We start from the raw sequence: 22,431 nt of genomic DNA on the forward strand, positions 1-22,431 counted from the left end.
TCCTGCCACACTTTGAGTCACGCCCCTCCTCTTCCAGGTAAGGGTAGATGCCCGTCCCGCACTCCCTCAGTCTTACCTTTTTACCTTTCTTCGCCTCATCTTCCATGTCTCACCCACGTCTCCCGCGCCGAACCCCGGTGAGTGCTACTGCTACAGCCGCTGCCACCACAGGCCCCGGGGACATCACTGCGACTAAGAAGGGGGACACTTTTTTTCCCCTTTACAAAGTCCTCCACACGGAGACTATGCCGCACCCGCTATAACGCGGCGACCAGACCGAAGGAGCAGAGAGAGCCCCCCCCCTCTCTCCCCTCCCCCCCACCCACACCGCGCGCCCGCGCGCCCCCTACAGCCCGCGCCACATCAACCCCAGCGGCCAACTGCCGCCGCTCCACACGCCCGCCATCTTTAAGGGCGGTACCTGCAGCCGAGGCTAGCTCGGCGCGAGGGACGGAGCCGGAGGACTGACGTCAGCGATCCGGGGGAGCCATAGAGAGGAGAGCGAGAGGGGTGAGGGTCTGCGAGCGGCTGCGCAGGCGCAGGGTGAGTCAATGAGCTAGCGCGGCGGTCATCATTCTTAGGGGCAATGCGGGCGGGTCGCTGGTGTGTTTGGAGGCTGGTGAGTGGTTTGCTCGGTGTGGGGGAGTATTTTAACGTTTGTGCGTTTTGGCTAGGTGGGGGGTGTCATGTTCTTTATCTTTTTGGAGTGCCAATTAGGATTCAGGAATGGAAAGGAGGCGAGATTTCGGCGCGAAATCCTTTTACTCCAGTATTGCCTTTCTGTTGGTCTGAATTAATGGAGAAAATTCGTTTGCACCGTTTTGCTGTAGTGTTACTAGACGCTCGTGCACAAATAAATGGTGGACCCTGCTGTTAGAAGGCGTTTATCCGCTCCATGTTCAACTCGCACATTTAATAAAGTGGTTGGAGGGGCTGTGGTACTTCATGGGACCAACAAAAACCATGTTCCAGCGAGTGCTTTCTAGGATCTCGCGGGAGCTTTCTTATTCAGATGTTCTACGCCCAGCGGTTACTACTCCGTCCCGCTTTGACATCATATTCGAAACTATATTGACGTCATAGATGCTGACAGATGCTTTTAGACAATCTGCGCAGTTGTCCTCCTTTCTGCTTGTCGGTCATTTTAGGTAAGCGAATGGCCTTGAAAGTAAAAGTAGTTGATAGTTTGCTGCTTAAGACACGTTATTTTGCTACTAGCTCGTGCTGTTTTAGCACCGATCCTATTTTAATGCAGTGAGGACTAGTTATTGGTAATAGGGGTTAGCTGGAATTTCTTATCGCATATAATATCTCTGGGTTTTGTATCCCAGTTTACATTGTGTGTCTACTTTCAAGGTGGCAGGCCTGGGTTGTTTTTGTATTTTGAGGGACATTACATGGACAGGTAGCGTAAAGTAAAGTGAGCTAAGATCCTGGGAACTGGGTTCAATTCCTACTTCAGCTCCCTGTTACACTGGGTATGAAAAACCCCTTAGACCAGTGTTCTTCAACCTTTTGACACCTATGGACTGGCGGAAATAAAATGAAATAATTATTTTGCGGACCGGCAGTTGAAGAACACTGAGCTAAGTCGTGCCCATCTCCATCCAATCTACGCCCCAGACCCACCCCCATAATAGTACTAATTGTAACACCATTTTTTCCATTCATTTTTCATATACACACACACAATATAATTGTATTAACAACACATAATGGTTAACTACGAAATTAAAATACACAAAGCACACTATATGCTTTTCAACATTCATTCCTACCAGAAAACAGATAACAAAAAAACTGTGGAGTGACGGTGTTCCTAAATGGACTTTATTTGAAAGTGTCAAAGTTCCAAAGGTACACTGAAATCATCCACATAAAATAATTTCATCTACATAAAAGCCTTAAAGGACCTAGTCCGCTAGGGATACAGGACCCAACACGGTCCACGTTTCGACAAATAGTCTTCTTCAGGGGTCCCTGGGGGTCCTATAAAGGTGAATACATGAGAAACAATTGTGTGGTGAGCCGGAAGTGAGACAACTGCTTGCATTTGCAATAGAAAGATAACCCCATGCAAATGCAGGACCAAAAACTAAAAGTACTAATATTTACAAACAAACCCTAAGATGCAAGACTCTGCAAGCAGTACAACCCCAGAGGAAAATAAACAAATGCATGTCATCCTGAACAGACAGATGTAAATCAATCACTAAATAAAAAATAAAAGCATTCCCCCTACCGTTGTTGTCTGTCTCTCTCCCTCCATGCTATACCTTGCCTTCTGGCCTGCTCCCCGGTGTTATCTTCAGGCTGGTCCACGGTGTGATCAACGTGGCATCTTTGGGCCGGCTCCCTGAGTGCTGCATTGCACAAGGCTGTGGGCAGCGGCTCCTCGTGCCCATCTCGCGCCTCATCTGGAAGCCTTCCCTCTGACGTTGCGATGTCAGAGAGAAGGCTTCCGGTTCAGGTGCGGGATGCACATAGGAGCCTTTTCCCATGGATTTGTGCACTGTAGCACTCAGGGAGCCGGCCTGAAGATGCCTTGTTGATCGCATCATGGACTGGCGGCTGAAGAACATATTCTTTTGCCTGATGGTTGTGCCGGCCCTGTGGACTGGCAGAAAATTTTTGCAGACTGGCACTGGTCCATGGACTGGCGGTTGAAGAACACTGCCTTAGACCACATGTGTCAAACACAAGGCTTGAAGGGCGAATCCGGCCCACCTGACTTTTTTATGTGGCCCACGGCACTGCTCCCAAACTTCCCCTTCTCACAGACCAGCGTGTCCTCCTGTGCCAGTCTGACATCATCATCACGCCGGAAAGTCTGCCAGTTTTGGCAGCAATTCGGCAGTGTTGTCTGTGGCCCCCCCTCCTGCCTTCTGTCCGCCGCGGTCCACCTGGGTGGAAACAGGAAGTTGCATATCATCGGAGACAGACTGCGGCAGGCAAAAAGCAGGAGGGGGAGCGACATACAACACTGACCAATCGCTGAGGCCAGCAGATTCCTTGGCTTGGCGGCGACATCGGACAGTTGCTGAAAGGAAAGACATACCGGGCTTTGAGGAGAGAGGGAACGTCGCAGGAGGGAAAGGCAAGCTGGGCTGTGAGGAGAGAGGGACTGGTGCTGGAGGGAAAGGCATGCTGGGTGAGGAGGGACTTTGACACCCCTGATTTAGAGGGTCGAGTTATAGCTCACAAAATTAGAGCAATGGCAGCTTCAGTAGCTTTCCTTAGATCTATACCTATTGAGGAAATTTTTAAAGCTGCCACCTGGTTCTCGGTTCATATTTTCACCACTCATTATTGTCTGGATGTTTTCTCCTGAAACAGTATTACAAAATGTATTCTCCTAAATGCCAACACTCCCACCATCCCATTCTGGTTAGCTTGGAGGTCACCCATATGTGAGAATATGCTGCCTGTTTGTCCTGGGATAAAGAATAGTTACTTACCGTAACAGGTGTTATCCAGGGACAGCAGGTAGATATTCTCACAACCCACCCACCTCCCCTGGTTGGCTTCTTAGCTAGCTATCTGAACTGAGGAGATGTGCGCCCTACATTGGGCGGGAAGGCACTCGCGCATGTGCGTTGTGGCAGTCGAGAACTTTCTGAAAGTTTCTTCAAGCAAGATTGCTTGTCAGTCTGTCCGCACCGGGCTCCGTGGATTACGTCACCCGTATGTGAGAATATCTGCCTGCTGTACCTGGATAACACCTGGAATGGTATATATCATAAGAGGTTTTTAAGATTGAAGTCTGTATAACTTATGATATGTCCACCACATTTCTTCTTTTTTGAATATTCAATCAGGACTAAGACTCTATTCTTATTATAATTTGGACATTCATTATATTTTTAATAAATAATTTGATTCAGACTTGTTATATTAGATGCCATTTTGGCCTTTATTTGAAGTTGCGAATGACATTAGAATTGATGAATTGATTCTATATGATCAACTATCTTCCCTTTATCTTATATATATAGAAACTCAAATAGTATCAGGATTCCATGGTACCGATTCCAGGCAAACAGTGGTTGTCCCATGCCTATCTCATGCTATTTGGTGTTTTAATGCACAGTATTGATTCTGACCCCATTGTGCATTAGTACTTTACATTGGTAAGTCAATCCAGATGTCCAGATAAATGTTAAGATGGTATGCTGCATTTTTGTCCCTCAAAAGAAACTTGCGGCATACTTTCCTGCTGTATGTATTCTAATATAAGCATAACCCAGATCAAGAGAAGAATCCTCAATACCTCCCTGCTGCATCCTGGAATCTACATCATGTGGAAGCCAATCCTGAACAAAAATCATTGTGGTTTACTTTTCCTATAAGGGTCTGAAAACTACAATCTGTGTCTGACTATAAAACATGTGAAAAGAACATAAGTTACAATAATTGATTTGAATTTTTATCCTTCACAGAACAGTACTTAGTTCTTTCTCTCCTGATTCTCCAGCTCCCAGAAATCTGTGAGTGTGAAGAAACCTTTATCAGCTTATCAGAAAATAGGTTTTGAAGGAAGCCATGGCTTGATGTTTTCGAGGGAAGCCATGACTAATGAAGAATCTGTGGGGCAATATTAAGCCACCATGGTCAGCATTTTTGTAAATGCCATCTGCAGTGGCTAGCTAAACATGGATATTCAGTGTTATAATTCTGATTGCAGATACTGAGGGCCAGATGGCCATAGCTCTGGCAACCCAGTAAATACTGGGTTGGGAGCAATCTTGTTTTTATCCCAGGACAAGCACATGTTTTTATCCCAGGATATTCTCACATGTGGGTGACGTCATCTACGGAGCCCCGATGCGGAAGCATTTTCAAGCAAACTTGATTGAAGATTTAAGTTTGCTCTGCTGCTCCACGCATGCGTGCCTTCCTGCTCCACTAGGGGGCGCATCCCCTCGTGGTCTCCAGTTCAAAATTTTCCGCTGAGCCTAGAAGTCGTGTTTTTACAGGCTCTGCCCCAACTGCCTTCTAGCACCGCGATTTTTCTTGTTTTTCATCGTTTTAAGTCGCTGTGCGCGAAATTTTTTCTTCTTCAACTTGATTCCTGCCTCGTTTGACCGACCCGGAGGCTTCCGGGTCCCCTTGGCCGCATGGCTACTCGAGCCGCGGCCACTTTCGATTCTATGTCCCGGCCTTTGACCGGCTTTAAAAAGCGCACCCGGTGCGAGCGGCTTCTTTCCATCACAGACCCGCATCGCCGGTGCATCCTCTGCCTGGGGGCCGCTCATCCAACCGACTCCTGTCCCCAGTGCGCTACTTTCCAGAACCGGGCCCTAAGTCGAAGGAAAGCCCGCATGGCGGATCTTTTCGCCCCAGACCAACCTTCTACCTCGGCCTCGAGGTCGGCCCCAGTCTCGGCCCCGGCCTTGACCTCGGCCCCGACTACCTCGGCATCGCCTCGAGACTCGACTCCGAAGTCCTCGGGACAACAGAAAGCCTCGGCTCCGGGTAAGTCCCCTCTTCCCTCTTCAGGTTCTGTACCAGCGAAGAAACCAACCTCGGGGACACCGGCGACGCATGGCGGAAGCCCCATGCTTACAGCCCCGACGAAGCCCTCCAAGCCTTCGGGCCGTGCCTCCACCACACGGGAATACTCTGATACGAGGTCGCCCCCGGTGGAGTGCACCGAGGCAGGGGACATGCCTTCGATGCTGTCCGTGCCCGTCTTCCAGGACTTACTCCGAGCAATGATCTCGTCGGAGCTGTCCGCTGCAATGGCCCACCTACAACCGGCCTCTGCCTCGACCTCGACCCCGCATGTGCCAGACCAGCCTGAGCCTCGCGTCGAGCCACCTCGGGGAAAAGTGCGCAAACTTCGCCGCATCTCATCCTCCTCGCCGAGGCACCCGAGGTGCTCTCCCTCCACAGACCGCCACAGGGCAAAACGTCGGGCTAAACCAACAGAAACCTCGAACCGCCGTACCTCTAAGAAGGCCCGGGGTTCCCCCACTCTACGAGGCCGTTCACCTACACCTCGTACGGGACCGCTGAAGGTGGCAGAGTTATCACTCTCCAACCCACGCATCCTCCGAACTCCCCCTCGGACCGGGGCTCCGATCCGAGGTTTCGGGCTTTCACCAAGGGAGTCCGGGTCGAGGTCACCGATTCGACATCGATCGGTACCCCGAACCCCAGCATCGTCTCCAAGGGGCTCCTCGAGACGTCGGAGATCCACGACCCCGGAACACTTTCACAGTACTTCCCCGGTCTCGGAGCTTGGATCGGAGCAGGAACCTCGCTACTCGAGAGAAGCCTCCCCTTCCTTCTCCACCCGACGGAGGTCTCGTTCACCGACCTCCCACGGGGCCTCGGGAACATCCCGACCATCCTTCTCACGCTTTGTCCAGGACATGGGCCACGCTTTGAATTTAGACCTCCAGTCCGACTCCAGATACTCTAAAGAGTACCTAGCGGAACTGGATATGCCATCACTACCCAGAGAGTCCCTTCGCTTACCGCCTAACCCGATACTCCAACAGGCTCTCTTCAGGAACCTGGAGACTCCCTATATGGTCACAGCCGTGCCCTCCAAAATGGAGGCCAAGTACCGTACAGTACCCTTTCCGGGATTTGAACAACCACAGCTCTCCCACCAGTCGCTGTTAGTAGAATCCTCCTTAAAAAAGGCTCACCCCTCCCGGGTCTCAGCGGCGGTCCCCCCAGGCCGAGAAGGCCGAACCCTAGACAAGTTCGGCAGGAGACTATATCAAAATGCGATGATGGCCTCTAGGGTGCAAAGCTACACTTTCACCTTCACATCCTACCTCAAACACCTCATTGGACTACTGAGAGCCTTTGAGACTGACCTACCGGCCTCCCGCCAAGGAGCCTTTAGCCTACTTTTGGAATCCCTCTCCAACCTACGCCTCCATTTATTCCACGCGGCCTACGATGGCTTCGAACTCTCCTCCAGAGAGGCAGCTTTTGCTATCGCCATGCGCCGACTAGCTTGGCTACGCCTGGTCAACATGGACCCCAACTTACAGGACCGGTTGGCTAACCTCCCCTGCGTGGGAAAAGAACTGTTCGATGACACTATCGAGGCGGCTACAAAACGCCTCTCCGAACACGAACGCTCGTTTGCCTCCCTCGTCCGACAAAAGCCCAAACCGCCCGCGTCCAGGCTGTATAGGGCCCCTCCGCGCCGCTACCCACAAAAATCCACTCCTGCCTTCTCACGGCCTCCACCCAGGCGTCCGCAAGCCCACCACCGGGCCATGCCCAAGTCCCAACCGCCCGCGACTACCAAACCATCCCCGTCCTTTTGACGGGATACGCGGAAGGGGGCGGGCCCCCTCCGCCATAGTCCCAGGCCTCCTTCCCATCGGGGGTTGCCTCAAAGCCTTTTACCCTCGCTGGGAACAAGTCACGTCAGACGCATGGGTCCTGGGCGTGATCTCATCAGGATACTCTCTCAACTTTTGGGCCATTCCTCCAGACAACCCCCCAAGGAATTGCCCACCCAACCGGACACAGCTACCCCTGCTCCTATCCGAGGCTCGAGACCTGCTTCGCCTCAGGGCAGTGGAGGAGGTTCCCCCCGACCAACGGGGGAAGGGCTTCTACTCCCGTTGCTTCCTGGTACCGAAAAAAACGGGAGACCTACGCCCAATACTAGACTTGAGACGCCTCAACAAATTCCTAGTACGGGAAAAATTTTGGATGCTTTCCCTACCGACCCTCTACCCCCTGATCAACGAGGGCGACTGGCTCTGCTCCCTCGATCTGAAGGAGGCGTACACACATGTCCCAGTACACCCCGCTCACCGCAAGTTCTTGCGTTTTCAGGTGGGGGACTGGCACCTACAATACCGAGTCCTCCCCTTCGGCCTAGCATCATCACCTCGGGTCTTCACCAAGTGCCTCGTGGTGGTCGCAGCAACCTTACGTTCCCAGGGCCTCCAGGTATTCCCCTACCTGGACGACTGGCTGATCAAAGCCCCGTCCAGGGAAGGGGTTATCTCAGCGACCCAACAGACTATTACCTACCTACAAAGTCTGGGGTTCAAAATAAACTTCCCAAAATCCCAACTACGCCCCTCGCAGTCCCTACAGTTCATCGGGGCCACGCTGGATACGGTTCGCCTCCGTTCCTTCCTCCCCCCTCCGCGCCTAGAGGCGTTAGTAAGTCTGAGTCGAAGGATCTCTCTGCTGACCTCGGTATCAGCTCGACAGATGATGACTCTCCTAGGGCACATGGCCTCCACCGTCCATGTCACACCCTTCGCCCGCCTCCATCTGAGAATCCCTCAATGGACCCTGGCCTCTCAATGGCGTCAAGACCGGGACCCGATCGACCGTCCCGTGACAGTGACTCCTTCCTTGCAGAGATTGCTCCGCTGGTGGGCCGACTCTTCAAATCTTTCCAAAGGTTTACTCTTCCTCGCCCCTCATCACAGCAAGGTACTCACCACGGACTCGTCAGAGTACGCTTGGGGAGCCCATCTGGACGGCCTACGCACGCAGGGGATGTGGTCAGCGGAAGACCGCCGCTGTCACATCAACATGCTAGAGCTCTGGGCCATCTATCTCGCAGCTGTAGCCTTTCAACATCTGCTCCACGACCGGGTTGTTCTCATCCGAACCGACAACCAGGTTGCAATGTACTATGTAAACAAACAAGGAGGAAAAGGGTCTTGGTCCCTCTGTCGGGAAGCCCTGCGCCTCTGGAAATGGGCAATCTCCAACAACACCTTCCTTCGAGCGGTGTACATACAAGGAGGACAAAACTGCCTGGCGGACAGACTCAGCCGCCTCCTCCAGCCACACGAGTGGTCACTGCACTCTCAAACCCTACGACAGGTGTTCAAACAGTGGGGGACACCTCAAATAGATCTGTTTGCATCCCCCCACAATCACAAACTGCCTCTCTTCTGCTCCCGGATGTACTCCCCGGACCGGCTCGAGGCCGACGCCTTCCTCCTAGATTGGGAGGGAAGGTTCCTGTACGCGTTTCCGCCGTTTCCTCTGATCCTGCGGACGCTTGTCCACCTGAAAACAGTACAAGCCACCCTGATCCTGATTGCTCCTCGCTGGCCACGCAAGCCTTGGTTTTCCCTTCTACTTCAACTCAGTGTCAGAGATCCACTGCCTCTGTTTCCCTCTCTACTGTCACAAGGTCAGGGTTCGCTGTTACATCCCAATCTTCAATCTCTTCATCTGAATGCTTGGTTTCTTTCCCCCTGACTGCTCTCCCCGTGTCTCAATCAGTCAAGGAGATATTGGAGGCCTCTAGAAAGACCTCGACGAGAACCTGCTACTCCCAAAAGTGGACCAGATTCTCAACCTGGTGCTCCGCCCACAGCCAGGACCTGGTGTCGGTCCCCGTCCCTCTGGTCCTTGACTATTTACTTCAATTATCTCATTCCGGCCTAAAGACCAACTCCATTCGAGTACACCTCAGTGCGATTGCGGCCTTTCATCAGCCCCTGGAAGGGAAAGCCCTCTCGCTCCATCCCTTAGTCTCTCGCTTCATGAAGGGTCTTCTGAATGTCCACCCTCCTCTCAAACACTCTCCGGTGGTTTGGGACCTTAACGTGGTTCTGGCTCAACTAATGAAACCTCCATTTGAGCCCCTAGACAAATGCCATCCAAAATTCCTCACTTGGAAGGTAATTTTCCTGCTCGCGCTCACTTCCGCCCGACGGGTTAGTGAGTTACAAGCTCTGGTAGCGGATCCACCCTTCACGGTATTCCATCACGACAAGGTGGTACTCCGCACCCATCCAAAGTTCTTGCCTAAAGTAGTGTCTGATTTTCACCTCAATCAGTCCATTGTCTTGCCTGTATTTTTTCCCAAGCCCCACTCTCACCCCGGAGAGGTGGCGCTCCATACTCTTGACTGTAAGAGAGCGTTGGCCTTCTACCTCCAACGCACTCAGTCACACCGGAAAGTCCAACAATTGTTTTTGTCCTTCGACCCAAACCGGTTAGGTCACCCAGTCTCTAAGCGCACCTTGTCCAACTGGTTGGCCGATTGCATCTCCTTCTGCTACGCTCAGGCTGGTCTCACACTGCATGGTTGAGTAACGGGACACAAGGTCCGAGTGATGGCAGCCTCCGTAGCGTTCCTCAGGTCCACACCTATTGAGGAAATCTGCAAGGCCACCACGTGGTCTTCGGTTCATACTTTCACCTCCCACTACTGTCTGGACTCACTGTCCAGGAGCGATGGCCGGTTCGGCCAATCGGTTTTGCGAAATCTATTTGCTTAAATTGCCAACTTCCCTCCATCCCTTTTCAGTTAGCTTGGAGGTCACCCACATGTGAGAATATCATGCCTGCTTGTCCTGGGATAAAGCACAGTTACTTACCGTAACAGGTGTTATCCAGGGACAGCAGGCATATATTCTCACAACCCGCCCACCTCCCCGAGGTTGGCTTCTTGGCTAGTTAAGTGAACTGGAGACCACGAGGGGATGCGCCCCCTAGTGGAGCAGGAAGGCACGCATGCGTGGAGCAGCAGAGCAAACTTAAATCTTCAATCAAGTTTGCTTGAAAATGCTTCCGCATCGGGGCTCCGTAGATGACGTCACCCACATGTGAGAATATATGCCTGCTGTCCCTGGATAACACCTGTTACGGTAAGTAACTGTGCTTTCTGGGCTTTGCTAAGCACAAATAGCATGCAATTATATGCACGCTATTTGTGTTGAGCAGCCCAGTAAAAGGGGAAAGAACTGTGCCTGGCACCTGTGCAGAAGAACTAATCGGTCTTCTGTGCAGGCCCAGTACAACTGCCACTTGCAGAGCTCCCAAGCAGTTTTTTTAAACTTGCGACTTGCACAGGATCAAATCCACAACCTCCTGCAGTCGAGGCAGGAACTGCAACCGTTGTGTAGGGTTGTGCTTAAGCTCTGTCAAGAAGCCAAAAAAAAAAGTCCTCGGCTGGAAGCTTTTTGTTTCTCAGAGTTCAAGTGCAGGAGGAGTGGCCACAGCCTCCTCCTCAGCAGCCCAAGGCTGTGGGCTTGATGTTTTTAGAAACAAAAGCAGCTGTGTTCTGCCCATAGTTATGGGACATACACTCGCAAAACTGAAAGACAAACAGCTACCTGGTAAGAGGTGGGCGTTCCCTTTTGTGCATCACAAGAGCACTTTAAATACTAAGCTCCCTGTAATGCATTTGTAAAGGGTTATTGGTGGCTGCCATGGCAATCAGTAAAAGCCCCCTGAGAACTCTTTTGAGCATCAGAGGTTGAGCTACCATGCATTTAAGATTGGCTACAAGCAGTCTTGTTTGCATGGCAGACTTCTGTGCTTCAGGCTTGGTATTTATACAATAGGGTCAGTTCAGCACCAGGGCTGTGGAGTCGGTAGATAAATGTTCCGACTCTTCAGTTTTTTGTACTTCAGACTCCGACTCCAGGTACCCGAAATTTCCTCCGACTCCTCGACTCCGACTCCACAGCACTAGTTAATTTTCAGATCGTTAAAATGGAATGTCAAGTGGAAAGAAATGAGCATTTTCGACACCACCTTCTTTTTGCTTTTAATCAAGGTTCTAAGGCTGCAGAAGCTGCTCGCAACATTTGTTCTGTGTATATAGTGGGTGCTATAGCTGAAAGAATCGCTCGTGATTGGTATGCCAAGTTCAAAAATGGAGTCGGTAGATGAATGTTCTGACTCCGACTCCTCAGTTTTTTGTACTTCAGACTCCGACTCCAGGTACCCGAAATTTCCTCTGACTCCACAGCACTGGTTAATTTTCAGATCGTTAAAATAGAATGTCAAGTTGAGAGAAATGAGCATTTTCGACACCACCTTCTTTTTGCTTTTAATCAAGGTTCTAAGGCCGCAGAAGCTGCTCGCAACATTTGTGCTGTGTATATAGTGGGTGCTATAGCTGAAAGAATCGCTCGTGATTGGTATGCCAAGTTCAAAAATGGAGTCGGTAGATAAATGTTCTGACTCCGACTCCTCAGTTTTTTGTACTTCTGACTCCGACTCCAGGTACCCGAAATTTCCTCCGACTCCACAGCCCTGTTCAGCACTATTCAGATAGTGCAGGAGGTAGGCAATTCTGGTCCTCGAGAGCCAGAGCCAGGTCTTCAGGATATCCACAATGAATACGTATGAGATGGATTTGCCTGCACTGCCTCCTTGAGATGCAAATCTATCTCATGCATATTTATTGTGGCTATCTGAAAACCTGACCTGGCTCCGGCTCTCGAGGACCGGAATTGCCTACCCCTGAGATAGTGGTGTCATTGAGACCACAATCCAGATAACTAAATGGATACAAATTAGAACTGTAATGCTTCTGTCCTAACTTTATCTGGATTGCGTCTGAACATCGCTGCTTTCTGGATAAATATCAGTGTTTGCCCTCACTCTGCCTATGCATTGTTCTGGCACTATCCCAATTAGTGCTAGGGTGGTCTGTAAGACTATTCAGTTGCAATGTCAATTATTTTACTCTAGCCCAGGGGTCCCCAAAGTCCCTCCTTGAGGGCCAAATCCAGTCGGGTTTTCAGGATTTCCCCAATGAATATGCATGAGATCAATGTGCATGCACTGCTTTCGATGCATATTCACTGGGGAAATCCTGAAAACCTGACTGGATTCGGCCCTCAAGGAGGGACTTTGGGGACTCCTGCTCTAGCCTCTAGATCAGGGGTGTCAAAGTCCCTCCTCGAGGGCCGTAATCCAGTCGGGTTTTCAGGATTTCCCCCATGAATATGCATTGAAAGCAGTGCATGCACATAGATCTCATGCAGATTCATTGGGGAAATCCTGAAAACCCGACTGGATTCCGGCCCTCGAGGACCGACTTTGACACCTGTGCTCTAGATTGAACCTGTTTCCTAAGTGCTTGGAGCTCTTTTCATGGAGTATACAAGTAGGGTCTCTCACCAACTGGCAGATAAGTCAAATATGGGACACTAGGTGCAAAAGACTGGATAGCTCCCATCTTGTTGCTGGACTGTTGTCTGCATTTTAGGGCTCCTTTTACAAAGACGCACTACCACCTGATTAGCGTGCGCTAGCCAAGAATCTACCGCCTGCTCAAAAGGAGGTGGTAGCGGCTAGCGCGCACGGCAATTTAACGCACGCTATTCCATGCGTTAAGGCCCTAGCGCGGCTTTGTAAAAGGAGCCCTTAATGTTGGTGATTTATTTAAATGACTAAGGAAATGGGAATATGTATACTAGGTTCCCTAAGGCTTCTAGTTATGATAGGCTATGGTAATATTTAGTTTTTATTTTGCAATGCTATTGGCTTGTTTATTTAAAAATTTTCTATACTGCTAAGGATCTAATAGACTGTATATCTAAAAGTTAATTATTTTTGTAACCACCTAATTGGTTCAAGGGCCTATAAATCAGAGATCAGGCTAGGGGTATGGGTGGGAGCGGGAGGGAATTAAAGCCTGAATTGAGGCTTCCTTTTCTTATTAACTGTGCTTTATACTGATACTAAGGCAATTCTAAAATGGCCCCTTTAAATGCTAGCTTATAAACTGTCAATTAAATAGTGTAATCTATTTAGACGGGTCTTGTGTGTATGTGTATATATTTCAATCTAGCGATAGACCAGGGATCTCAAAGTCCCTCCTTGAGGGCTGCAATCCTGTCGGTTTTTCAGGATTTCCCCAATGAATATGCATTGAAAGCAGTGCATGCACATAGATCTCATGCATATTCATTGGAGAAATCCTGAAAACCCAACTGAATTGCGGCCCTCAAGGATGGACTTTGAGACCCCTGCGATAGACCTATCTTCAAAGTCAAATCAATCGTGGTAATTTAAATAGAGGTATAGCATAGCACCAACTCTGCCTTACCAAAGTTGCAGATAAGTTCACATCTACACAATAGAGTGCCGCTTCTGATGGCTTTCATGACAAGTAATTTTGATATTATAGAGAAGGTGCTATGCTATACCTCTATTTATATTACTACGATTGATTTGACTTTGAAGACTGAATGACTGGTCTATCACTAGATTGAAATTGAGCCTATGAACTGTAGCAGACTTTATCCTTAGATCAGTAGGCAGCATATTCTCACGTGGGTGATGTCATCCACGGAGCCCGATATGGACAGTGAAAAGTATAGTATCACTTTAAGCTTTTGCAAGCTTTTAGACTGCCTGCACCGCGCATGCACGTGTGCCTTCCTGCCTGACGCCAGCTCACAAGGTCGTCAATTTTTCTTTTTCCGCAGCGTGAAGAAGACTTCTCTTGTTACTCCATTGAGTTGCCTTCCTGTTTCTCTCTTTCAAATATTTTCAAGTTTCTTCTATCTGTTATCTTCTTTAGAAAACGAACAAAGAAGAAAAGTAGAAGGAAAAAGAAATGTTGAACTTTCTTCAAACTTCTTTTGGTGTTCAGGGGCCTTCACAGAAATTTCCATCCTTAGTTCCTCCGTGATCATCGATGGATTTTCGGCTATGTTTCTACTACCACCCCAGCTCATCCTTTCTGATGGCATCTGACTCCAGGGCTATATATTAGAGGAAGTCAAACACTATTGGTGAATATCTAAAAAAATTTCTTCTTCTTGTTTCTTTTTCTTTATTTCAGAATATAGGCCTGAAGTTGGACTTACAGCAATTAGGCTTGTTGGTACCAGTAGACATTGACATCTACCTGCATTGGTGGCATATTAGCATCGAGTCTATTTGATGCGTACCTTTCTGTAACCAATGTCTCAATCATGTCAATGCAGATGCATCGCAGTGGACGCCCTGCAAATTAAGCATCGAGTCTATTTGATGCATGACTTTATGGGCGATACAAGTTATCGTTTCTAAAGCACCTTTCCTTTTCAGGCACTCCCACTTCGACGCCTGTGGAACTTTTGATACCATTTGATGTTACATGGTTTTGACACCTCCTCTTCATTCATCGATCTGCATCAGTATCGATCCATGCTAAGTGTAGCATATTCAGCAACGGTACCTTCTCCACGCTCTTCTTACATCGTTAAAAACAAAAGACTGTGGAAGTTCTGAAAGATGATTTATTACTCACTCTTCACAGTAAAAACATAAAAATACAAGTATAAGTCTAAGTATATAGTACATGTGTGATTGTCCAATCGGACCCTACACGGTCCGTGTTTCGGCGAACACGGCTTTCTCAGGGGTCCGGATGATATAGAGTATACAGATAAAAGTATGGACTAAAAGTGTAGGTTTTTGTGAGCCAACTTGCATTTTTTCTGAGTTCTTGGAAATCAACTTCCTTTAGGGGCTCTTGCATTTTGGAGAGGACCTAGAGAAATTAGTGAAGGAAATGAGGTAATTGAAGCCTGTTTGCCTTCCTGAGCTGAAACATATGAGTGTGCAGAAAGCCTCTGCCAGACTTGGGTTCTTCCAGCAGGATCCCAACACCCTGCCTTCACAAAGAAGATGCATTGGCCCTTCATTTGTTCCAGTGGGAGGCAGGTTGTTTCTCATCCTCAATGAGTGGGCTCAATCACCTCAGATCAGTGGGATCTGGAGATGGTTGAGAAGGGGTATTCTCTGGAATTCTCCTGTCCGATTCCAGATGTCTTCATGCCTTCTCGTGTGGCTCAGCCCTAAAACAACAAGCTGTTGCACTTTGCAGTATCTGTGCAACCTAGGAGAGGTGGTACCTGTTCCACAGGAGTAATGAGACCTGAGAAGGTACTCCATCTATTTTGTGGTCCCAAAAAAGGATGGTTCCTTTTGCCCCATTCTGGAGCTAAAGACTGAATACTTATCTTGAGTACAGTACTTTTTTGAATGGAGACTCTCTGCTTAGCCATCACATCAGTGCAGCCAGGGGAATTCTTGACTTCTTGGACCTTGTGGAGACCTACTTCTATATCCCCACTACAGTGCATCACAATAAATATCTGCTTTTATGTGTTAGGGCAGCATTTTCAGTTTTGGGCCTTGTGTTTTGGCTGGCTACAGTGCCCCACACATTTTCCAAGGTCATGTTGGCTGCCCATTTCCCGGCATCATGGGGTTCAGGTACCTCTGTACCTGGACAACTGGTTGATTTGCAGAGGTCAGTCTGGTCACCTCTCGGGCCAGTTCACTACCCAGCTCAGAGATTCCAGTAGGGAAGTGACATAAGAGCCATCTATCTTGGTTCCTGGAGTATCTGAATCCTTTTTGACATGGCCAGGGAGGAGCGATGTATGTTCTGGAGGAGCAGGCAGAGCAGCTTTGTGCACACAACACATGCGCAAACTCCCAGAACCCACTGTCTTGGATTATTTGCAGCTCCATGGCTGTGGCCCTAAAGGGTGGTGCTCTGGGTGAGGGCTCATACTGCCCTCTACAGTGAGCCCTGTTGTCACGGTGGGCTCTTGCCTCGCAAGATTTTCATCATCCTCTGCTTCTCACACCCAAGATGAGACTTGATCTGGCCTTTGTCACCTGCTGAGAGGGGTTTTGCGGGACTCCCCTAAGTGGGTTCTGGTCACCACAGATATGAATCTCTTCATTGGGATGAGTGGCCGAGGGACCTGGTTGAGTCTGGAGACCTGGGTGGTGTGTTTAGGTCTGCAGGAGTTTTGGTAGCTTCTCATAGGAAAAGCTGTCCCAGTGATGTCGAACGTCGCAACTGTGGCTTACATCAACAGGCAGGGCGATACCAGGAGTCATGCACTGGCACTTGAGACAGCAAACTTTGGTTGGTAGGCAGAGAGCCCTTTTAGTGGTCCATATTATGGGTAAAGTTGATGTGCAGGCAAACTATCTCAGCCGCTCTCAAAATGAAATGCAATAGAGAGAACTGACTCGAGCTAATTAGCTCGAGTCAGTTCTCTCTATTGCATTTCAGCTACTTTCTGACTCTCAATTGCTACATTCTCCCTGTGTATTTGGAAACGCAGCTCTCAAAATGAAAGCTAGAGCAATAAGCCTATCGGCTCATTGTGTGTCACTGGAGCCATCCACAATTCAACCTGATGCGTTCAGAGTTGATGTGAAGGCAGAGCATTTCTTCAGTTGATGGGAAGTGCCAGCTTCTCAGGGGATTGATTGATTCAACCTTTGACCCTTAAAGTAGCTTCAACCTTTGGCCCTTAAAGGAGCTTCTCTGTCTTACCTTTAGATAGGCTGTCTGTTGCACAGGATTGCAAGACACCCTTATCTAGTCCTGCTGGTTGCTTAGGGCTGGGCTCACCAGTTCTGGTATGCTGATCTTCTGCTGCCCAGGGGTTTGAAGTCTGCTCCATCAAAGGCTGGTAGAAATGGAAGACCTTGGTCCCTTCTGGCATATGGTCTGGCCATTGAGAAAAGGTATTTAGAGAGGCATGGTTTCTCTCCCATGGTGGTCTCTATGCTGCTGTGCTCTAGGAAGTACTCCATGTCCCCAATTTGTCAGTTTGGCATGTTTTTCAGTCCTGGTGCAGGGAGCAGTCCCTGTCTCCTTGGAGGACTCTGATCCCTGATATCTTGGGACTTCTGTAGCAAAGCCTGGATCAGAGGCTGGCTTTGAGCTCCCCGAGGGTTCAGGTTGCTACTCTGTTTGGTTTTCAGGGCCTTGCATAGAGAGGTGATCAGTTTCTTAATGGGTTGGTGTATCTGTTACCTGCTTCATCATCCATCCTTCTATCCATTCATGGGACTTGTTGAAGGCTCTGCCTCTACTCTTGAAATGGTGTTCCTGGTGGCTGTCACTTTTGCTTGTAGGGTCTTCAGAATACAGACTCTGTCCTGGACGGGTACCGGTCTCAACTTCATTGAGGACTTGATGTCCATGCATAAGGTCCCCTCCTTTCTGCCAAAAGTGGATTCTTTGTTGCATGTGAATCAGGAAGTCTGCTTGCCCTCTCTTGTGACAAGAGGTTTTGACTCCTGCAAACCGGAGGCTTCATAAACTCGATATCTGGAGGACACCTCTTTGTTATCTCAAAGAAACAAATGAGTTTCATCTCTGACACCTCTTTGTGCTTCTCCATGGCCCTTGTGAAGAGGAGCTGTGTACTGCTATTATTCTTAGGGCAAAGCTATATCCCACTTTCCCTTCCCCTCACCAGCTCTCTGACTGGGAAAATTAATAGCATACACAGATGACTGAAAGCATAATATAGGTTTATTCATACAATTTTATAATAATGAAATCATGCAGTAAGGAATCAATAATTTGTTACCATATATATTGCATCATCACTCTGATATCGGAGGACAAGCGACCATCAGAGGCAGCGCATTCATTTCATCTCAGCATCACACGGCTTGTCAGCAGTGGAGAAGTCCCGATTCCACTGAGTTCTGCCTGTCTTTTTATGCCCAGATTATGGTCAGGATCCGGTTTATGTATTGTGCTCAAACATGAGCATATATTATGGTCAGGATCCGGTTCCTGTATTGTGCTCAAACATGAGCATATAGGCACTTTTTTACTCAAAGTATTATGGTCAGGATCCGGTTTATGCATATCCTGCTTTTCCCCCTTTCTCGATTGAGTCATCCATATCCTGTTTTGACTAAATCTGGCTCACCAGGTGCAAGTTATCTTTCTGAACTCTAGTTCCCCTTTTAAAAAAAGAAAGTTGTTATTTGGTATTAGGATCCTTTTAGTAGAAGATGGTTTCTTAAACAGCCATTGTTACTAATACAACTTCCAGTCTTCCAATCATATCCATTTGTATCACAAGCTGTCTGGCATGGACAACACAAATTGGGTATGGCAGAAACCTTTCCTTGGACAGAAAGTGTGTATATAAGCAAACATAATTTTAAAAATCCTTATAAGGATAATTAACAAAAGATCAGGAAATTATATAGAGAGGAAAAAATGGAATTAATAGTAAGAAAATTATAGTAGTAATAATAATATATAATTGTGTAACTTGTTGGTTAAGCAGGACTTAGGAAAAAATTAAGTGTATAAAACATCTGTAGAGGTAAAGACTTGGGTTCCTTTTATGAAGGTGCGCTAGCAGTTTTATCGCACGCACCGGATTAGTGTGCACTATAGCGCAAGCTAGCCAAAAATCTACCACCTGCTCAAAAGGAGGCGGTAGCGGCTAGCACACGCAGCAATTTAGCACGCGCTATTCCGCACGTTAAGCCCCTCGCGCACCTTCGTAAAGGGAGCCCTTAAAAAATGAGTTCTTTTTCATCCTCCTTTGTTTAGAACAAACCAAATTCCCGCCTTTTTTTCTGTGTTTTGTTTCTGGCTTAGTCTCTGGCTTAGCTGTGATGAAGATATGATTTTGCATTCCATTACTGGTAAAGAAGGATGCCTATATCTTCTATGTGCTTTTATAATTTTGCCGTATGTATGCCTTGGATCCAAGAATGAAAGATGATGAATTGTATGACTGTATGTGTAATATTCAAATAAAAACGTATAAATACTTTGAGGTTTAAACTTGGGGAAGTCCAGAGACGGCTGGTGTGGAGGTTCTCAGTCCTTGACTAGACAGGAGACCCAGGATGGGGAGATAGGTCAACTATTTGACCTTGCCTGGTATAGGTAAAATGACTTAAAACTAAATTTAAAATATAAGGTTTCCTAATTTAAGAATATTTTTGGTTCACAAACTGGTCTTTTCTCTTATTAGTATAGAAAAAAACTTGTGATCTTAAAGCAAAGGTATTGAGGAAGAAATTAGTTAATTTTGTGTTTGTGACAAACTGTCATTTTTTCCATGAGGCAGAGGAGAACTGAGTTTATCTAGTTTGCACTTAAGGGGGTTTTTTTTCTTTCTTTATGTAATAGTATTTCTCTTTAGAGTATGTTTTATACTGCTTTAGTAAACAATGGGCAGAATGGTAAAGGCAAATTAGGTTTGCATTATAATTCAGTACTAAGGACATACTGGTTTATGAAAGATGTAAAATTGTCTATCTTCAATAATGCATACAGCCTGGAATCCTTTAGGGAAAAGATACTATTTAAGGATAAGATATATCCTTTCTAAAAACAAGTTTTGCATTTCTTTAGTAAATTGTCAGCTTTATTATACTAAGCTAAGGAGTTCTTTTAAGAATATATATTATATGATTTTATGTAATCCTAAATATATATTTAGAATATTTTAGAAATTATTGTAACAGAAATAAATATTTGACTATTTTATACTTTGTAAAATTTTAAACCTGCTCAGAACCAAAAGAATTTCTTTGTCTGAAATAGTCCCACCTTCTAAGATAACGTGGTAGCTGAGCATTGGAAGACTGAAGTGACGTATCACCAGCCATTGTAATAGTATATAAGCAAGCCCCAGCTTATGTTCGGGGGGGGGGGAAGAAATTCTCTCCACAAGAAACCACTTAGTTTCTGGGAAATAACCCCCCTCCCACACAGACTAATTATGGGGTTATGATTTATGGAAATGCATGTCATGCATATAATTGGCATTTCAGTTCTAATTTTAACCTCAAGTTATAATTTGATATAAATTGAATAAATATTATTTTTATGAAAATACATGTCTGTGTATGAGCTATTGTCATAAAGTACCCTATATGTTGGGCCGCAATACAAGAATCGTGCTTACTTGGAAGGGCTAGGCGGCCATTAAAGGCATCCATTGTGAGATGAATTAAGGTAGCTCTTGAATCCGCCTACATATGCAAGTAACTATCCAATGCATCAGCAGCTAGAGGTCTATACTAGGGCTTGGGCTGCTTCCTGGGCGGTAGTGCCTGAGGAAATTTCTAGAGTGACAACTTTGATCATTGTTCATTGAATGTGTTGGCCAGTGTCTACTCAGACTTTGACAGACCTGTCATTCCCCCATTCAATAGATCTGCTTCGGTACATCCCAATTGTGCAGAATGGTGTCAGTGACACTGTTCTACAATCCCACCCTTGGAAGACCTTGGCCCAGGATTCTGGGTGTGCTCTGTGATTTTTCTCTTCTTTATTTAAAAAAAAACGGAAAAGGGATCAGATGTTCTGTTTGGTAGCAATGCGGAGTTCTGAATATTCCAAATCTTGAGATATAGATATAGGGTAGCGAGTGCTGCCCTGTGGTGGTTTGCTCAGTTATCATTGCAGCTGCAGTGGGTGATGGTGCTTGGGTGCATTACAGAAGGGACCTGCAGATGCATACTGGATTGTTCCAGAGTGGTGATGGTAGAATTCAGGGTTTTGTTTTGTTTTTTACCTACAACTGCTGATAAGGACACTCTAATCATGCTGAACAGTGTTGCTTACTAAAGGAAAGAATTTGAGTAAGATGTAATTTCTCCTTTCCCAGCCCTGCTTCTAAGTTTGTCTCCTTGCAGTTTCATGTCAGGTCCCCTTGTTTCACAGCTTTCTCCTTTTACAAAGTGTTTTCTTCAAGCACTGGTAAAAGAACCAGCAATAACAAAATAGAAGTGAGTAGCTTGATAGTGTTTTTACAACATCCTTTTTTTCCCCTCTCATTTTAGTGTTCAAGAAAATGTCTACATTGTTCCCTTCTCTGTTTCCCCAAGTGACTGAATCTCTTTGGTTTAACCTGGACCGGCCATGTGTGGATGAGAATGAACTCCAACAGCAAGAACAGCAGCACCAAGCTTGGGTAACTTTTGGTCTGCACATCACTACCTGTTTGTCTACAAGGCTAGTGCTATTGTCTCTTGCACTACTACAGGATGTAAAATTTGGCAGAACCTCTCCTACCAGTGGCTCTAAGTATTTTGGAGGGGATGTCCCTTGACCTTCAGCAAGCATAAGTGCTAGTTCTGGGTGGCTGAGCATCACAGTTGTTCTCTCCAGCTCCTTGTGACCCTGGCCAAGTTGCTTAACCCTCCATTGTTCAAGGGACAGAGAAAGTACCTGCATATAATAAAAATGTAAACCACCTTGGTAGTTCCACAGAAAGTTGTTACATCAAATCTATAAGGACACCCTGCAGTCCCCTGGATAGTGTGTAGAGATTTACAAACTGTAGAGTATATTTTCGAAAGGCATTTGACAAAGTATCTCATGAAAGACTTCTGAGGAAATTAGAAAAGTCATGGGATAGGAGGTAGTGTCCTAGTCCAGTGCAATAGGTGTATCATTCTGGACAAGCGAATAATTTCTCCATTGCCGCAATCTCTGCAGAAGGAATCCACTCTGGATTTTTTTTGGTGACCCTCTTCACTGGGAGCTCTGCTGCCACCTTCAGTTAGTTTCCAAGCATGCACAAGCTCAGAGTAAGTGAAGTAAAGAAATGGGAACACTTCCCAAAGAAATAACAGTTCTGCTCTAACAAATTAACGTATGAACATGTAACTATTAACCAAAACCAACAGAAGCATCTAAGGAGCTCAGGTAGTATCCCTGTAGACACTAGAAATATAGTATACACAATTCTTCGTGGCCCAAAGGGCTGACTGATAACACACTTGGAAAAGTGGAACAAAATAGGGGGGGTCTGCGCCAAAGAAGTATGAGAAGAGACTGGAGGATCTCAACATGTATACTCTGGAGGAGAGGAGGGACAGGAGTGATAATAACAGACGGTTAAATATTTGAAAGGTAATAATATAGGA

At 47.1% G+C, this 22,431-nt stretch overlaps 2 protein-coding genes across 10 annotated transcripts in view; one reads left to right on the top strand and one right to left on the bottom strand.

Annotated features, from left to right (window-relative positions):
• Positions 1-309, bottom strand: part of CCM2 (CCM2 scaffold protein) — a 163,399-nt gene extending 163,090 nt beyond the window's left edge. The window contains exon 1 of one of the 2 annotated variants that reach the window (XM_033931908.1): positions 77-309. In XM_033931908.1, the coding sequence (XP_033787799.1) occupies positions 77-106 (30 nt within the window). In that variant the 5' untranslated portion in view covers positions 107-309. The remainder of the gene's footprint in view (positions 1-76) is intronic. The other variant, XM_033931907.1, reaches the window with a different exon arrangement.
• A 68-nt stretch (positions 310-377) lies between these two features.
• The window catches only part of ANAPC15 (anaphase promoting complex subunit 15), a 62,643-nt gene continuing 40,589 nt past the window's right edge, over positions 378-22,431 (top strand). The window contains exons 1-3 of one of the 8 annotated variants that reach the window (XM_033931914.1): positions 543-619; positions 14,288-14,501; positions 21,343-21,473. In XM_033931914.1, the coding sequence (XP_033787805.1) occupies positions 21,354-21,473 (120 nt within the window). In that variant the 5' untranslated portion in view covers positions 543-619; positions 14,288-14,501; positions 21,343-21,353. Of the gene's footprint in view, positions 620-680; positions 1,149-14,287; positions 14,502-21,342; positions 21,474-22,431 lie in introns of those variants that run through there. The other 7 variants (XM_033931916.1, XM_033931915.1, XM_033931913.1 and 4 more) reach the window with 7 other exon arrangements.

This window comes from Geotrypetes seraphini, chromosome 2, assembly GCF_902459505.1.
Source record: "Geotrypetes seraphini chromosome 2, aGeoSer1.1, whole genome shotgun sequence".
In the NCBI taxonomy this organism is placed as follows: Eukaryota; Metazoa; Chordata; class Amphibia; order Gymnophiona; family Dermophiidae; genus Geotrypetes; species Geotrypetes seraphini.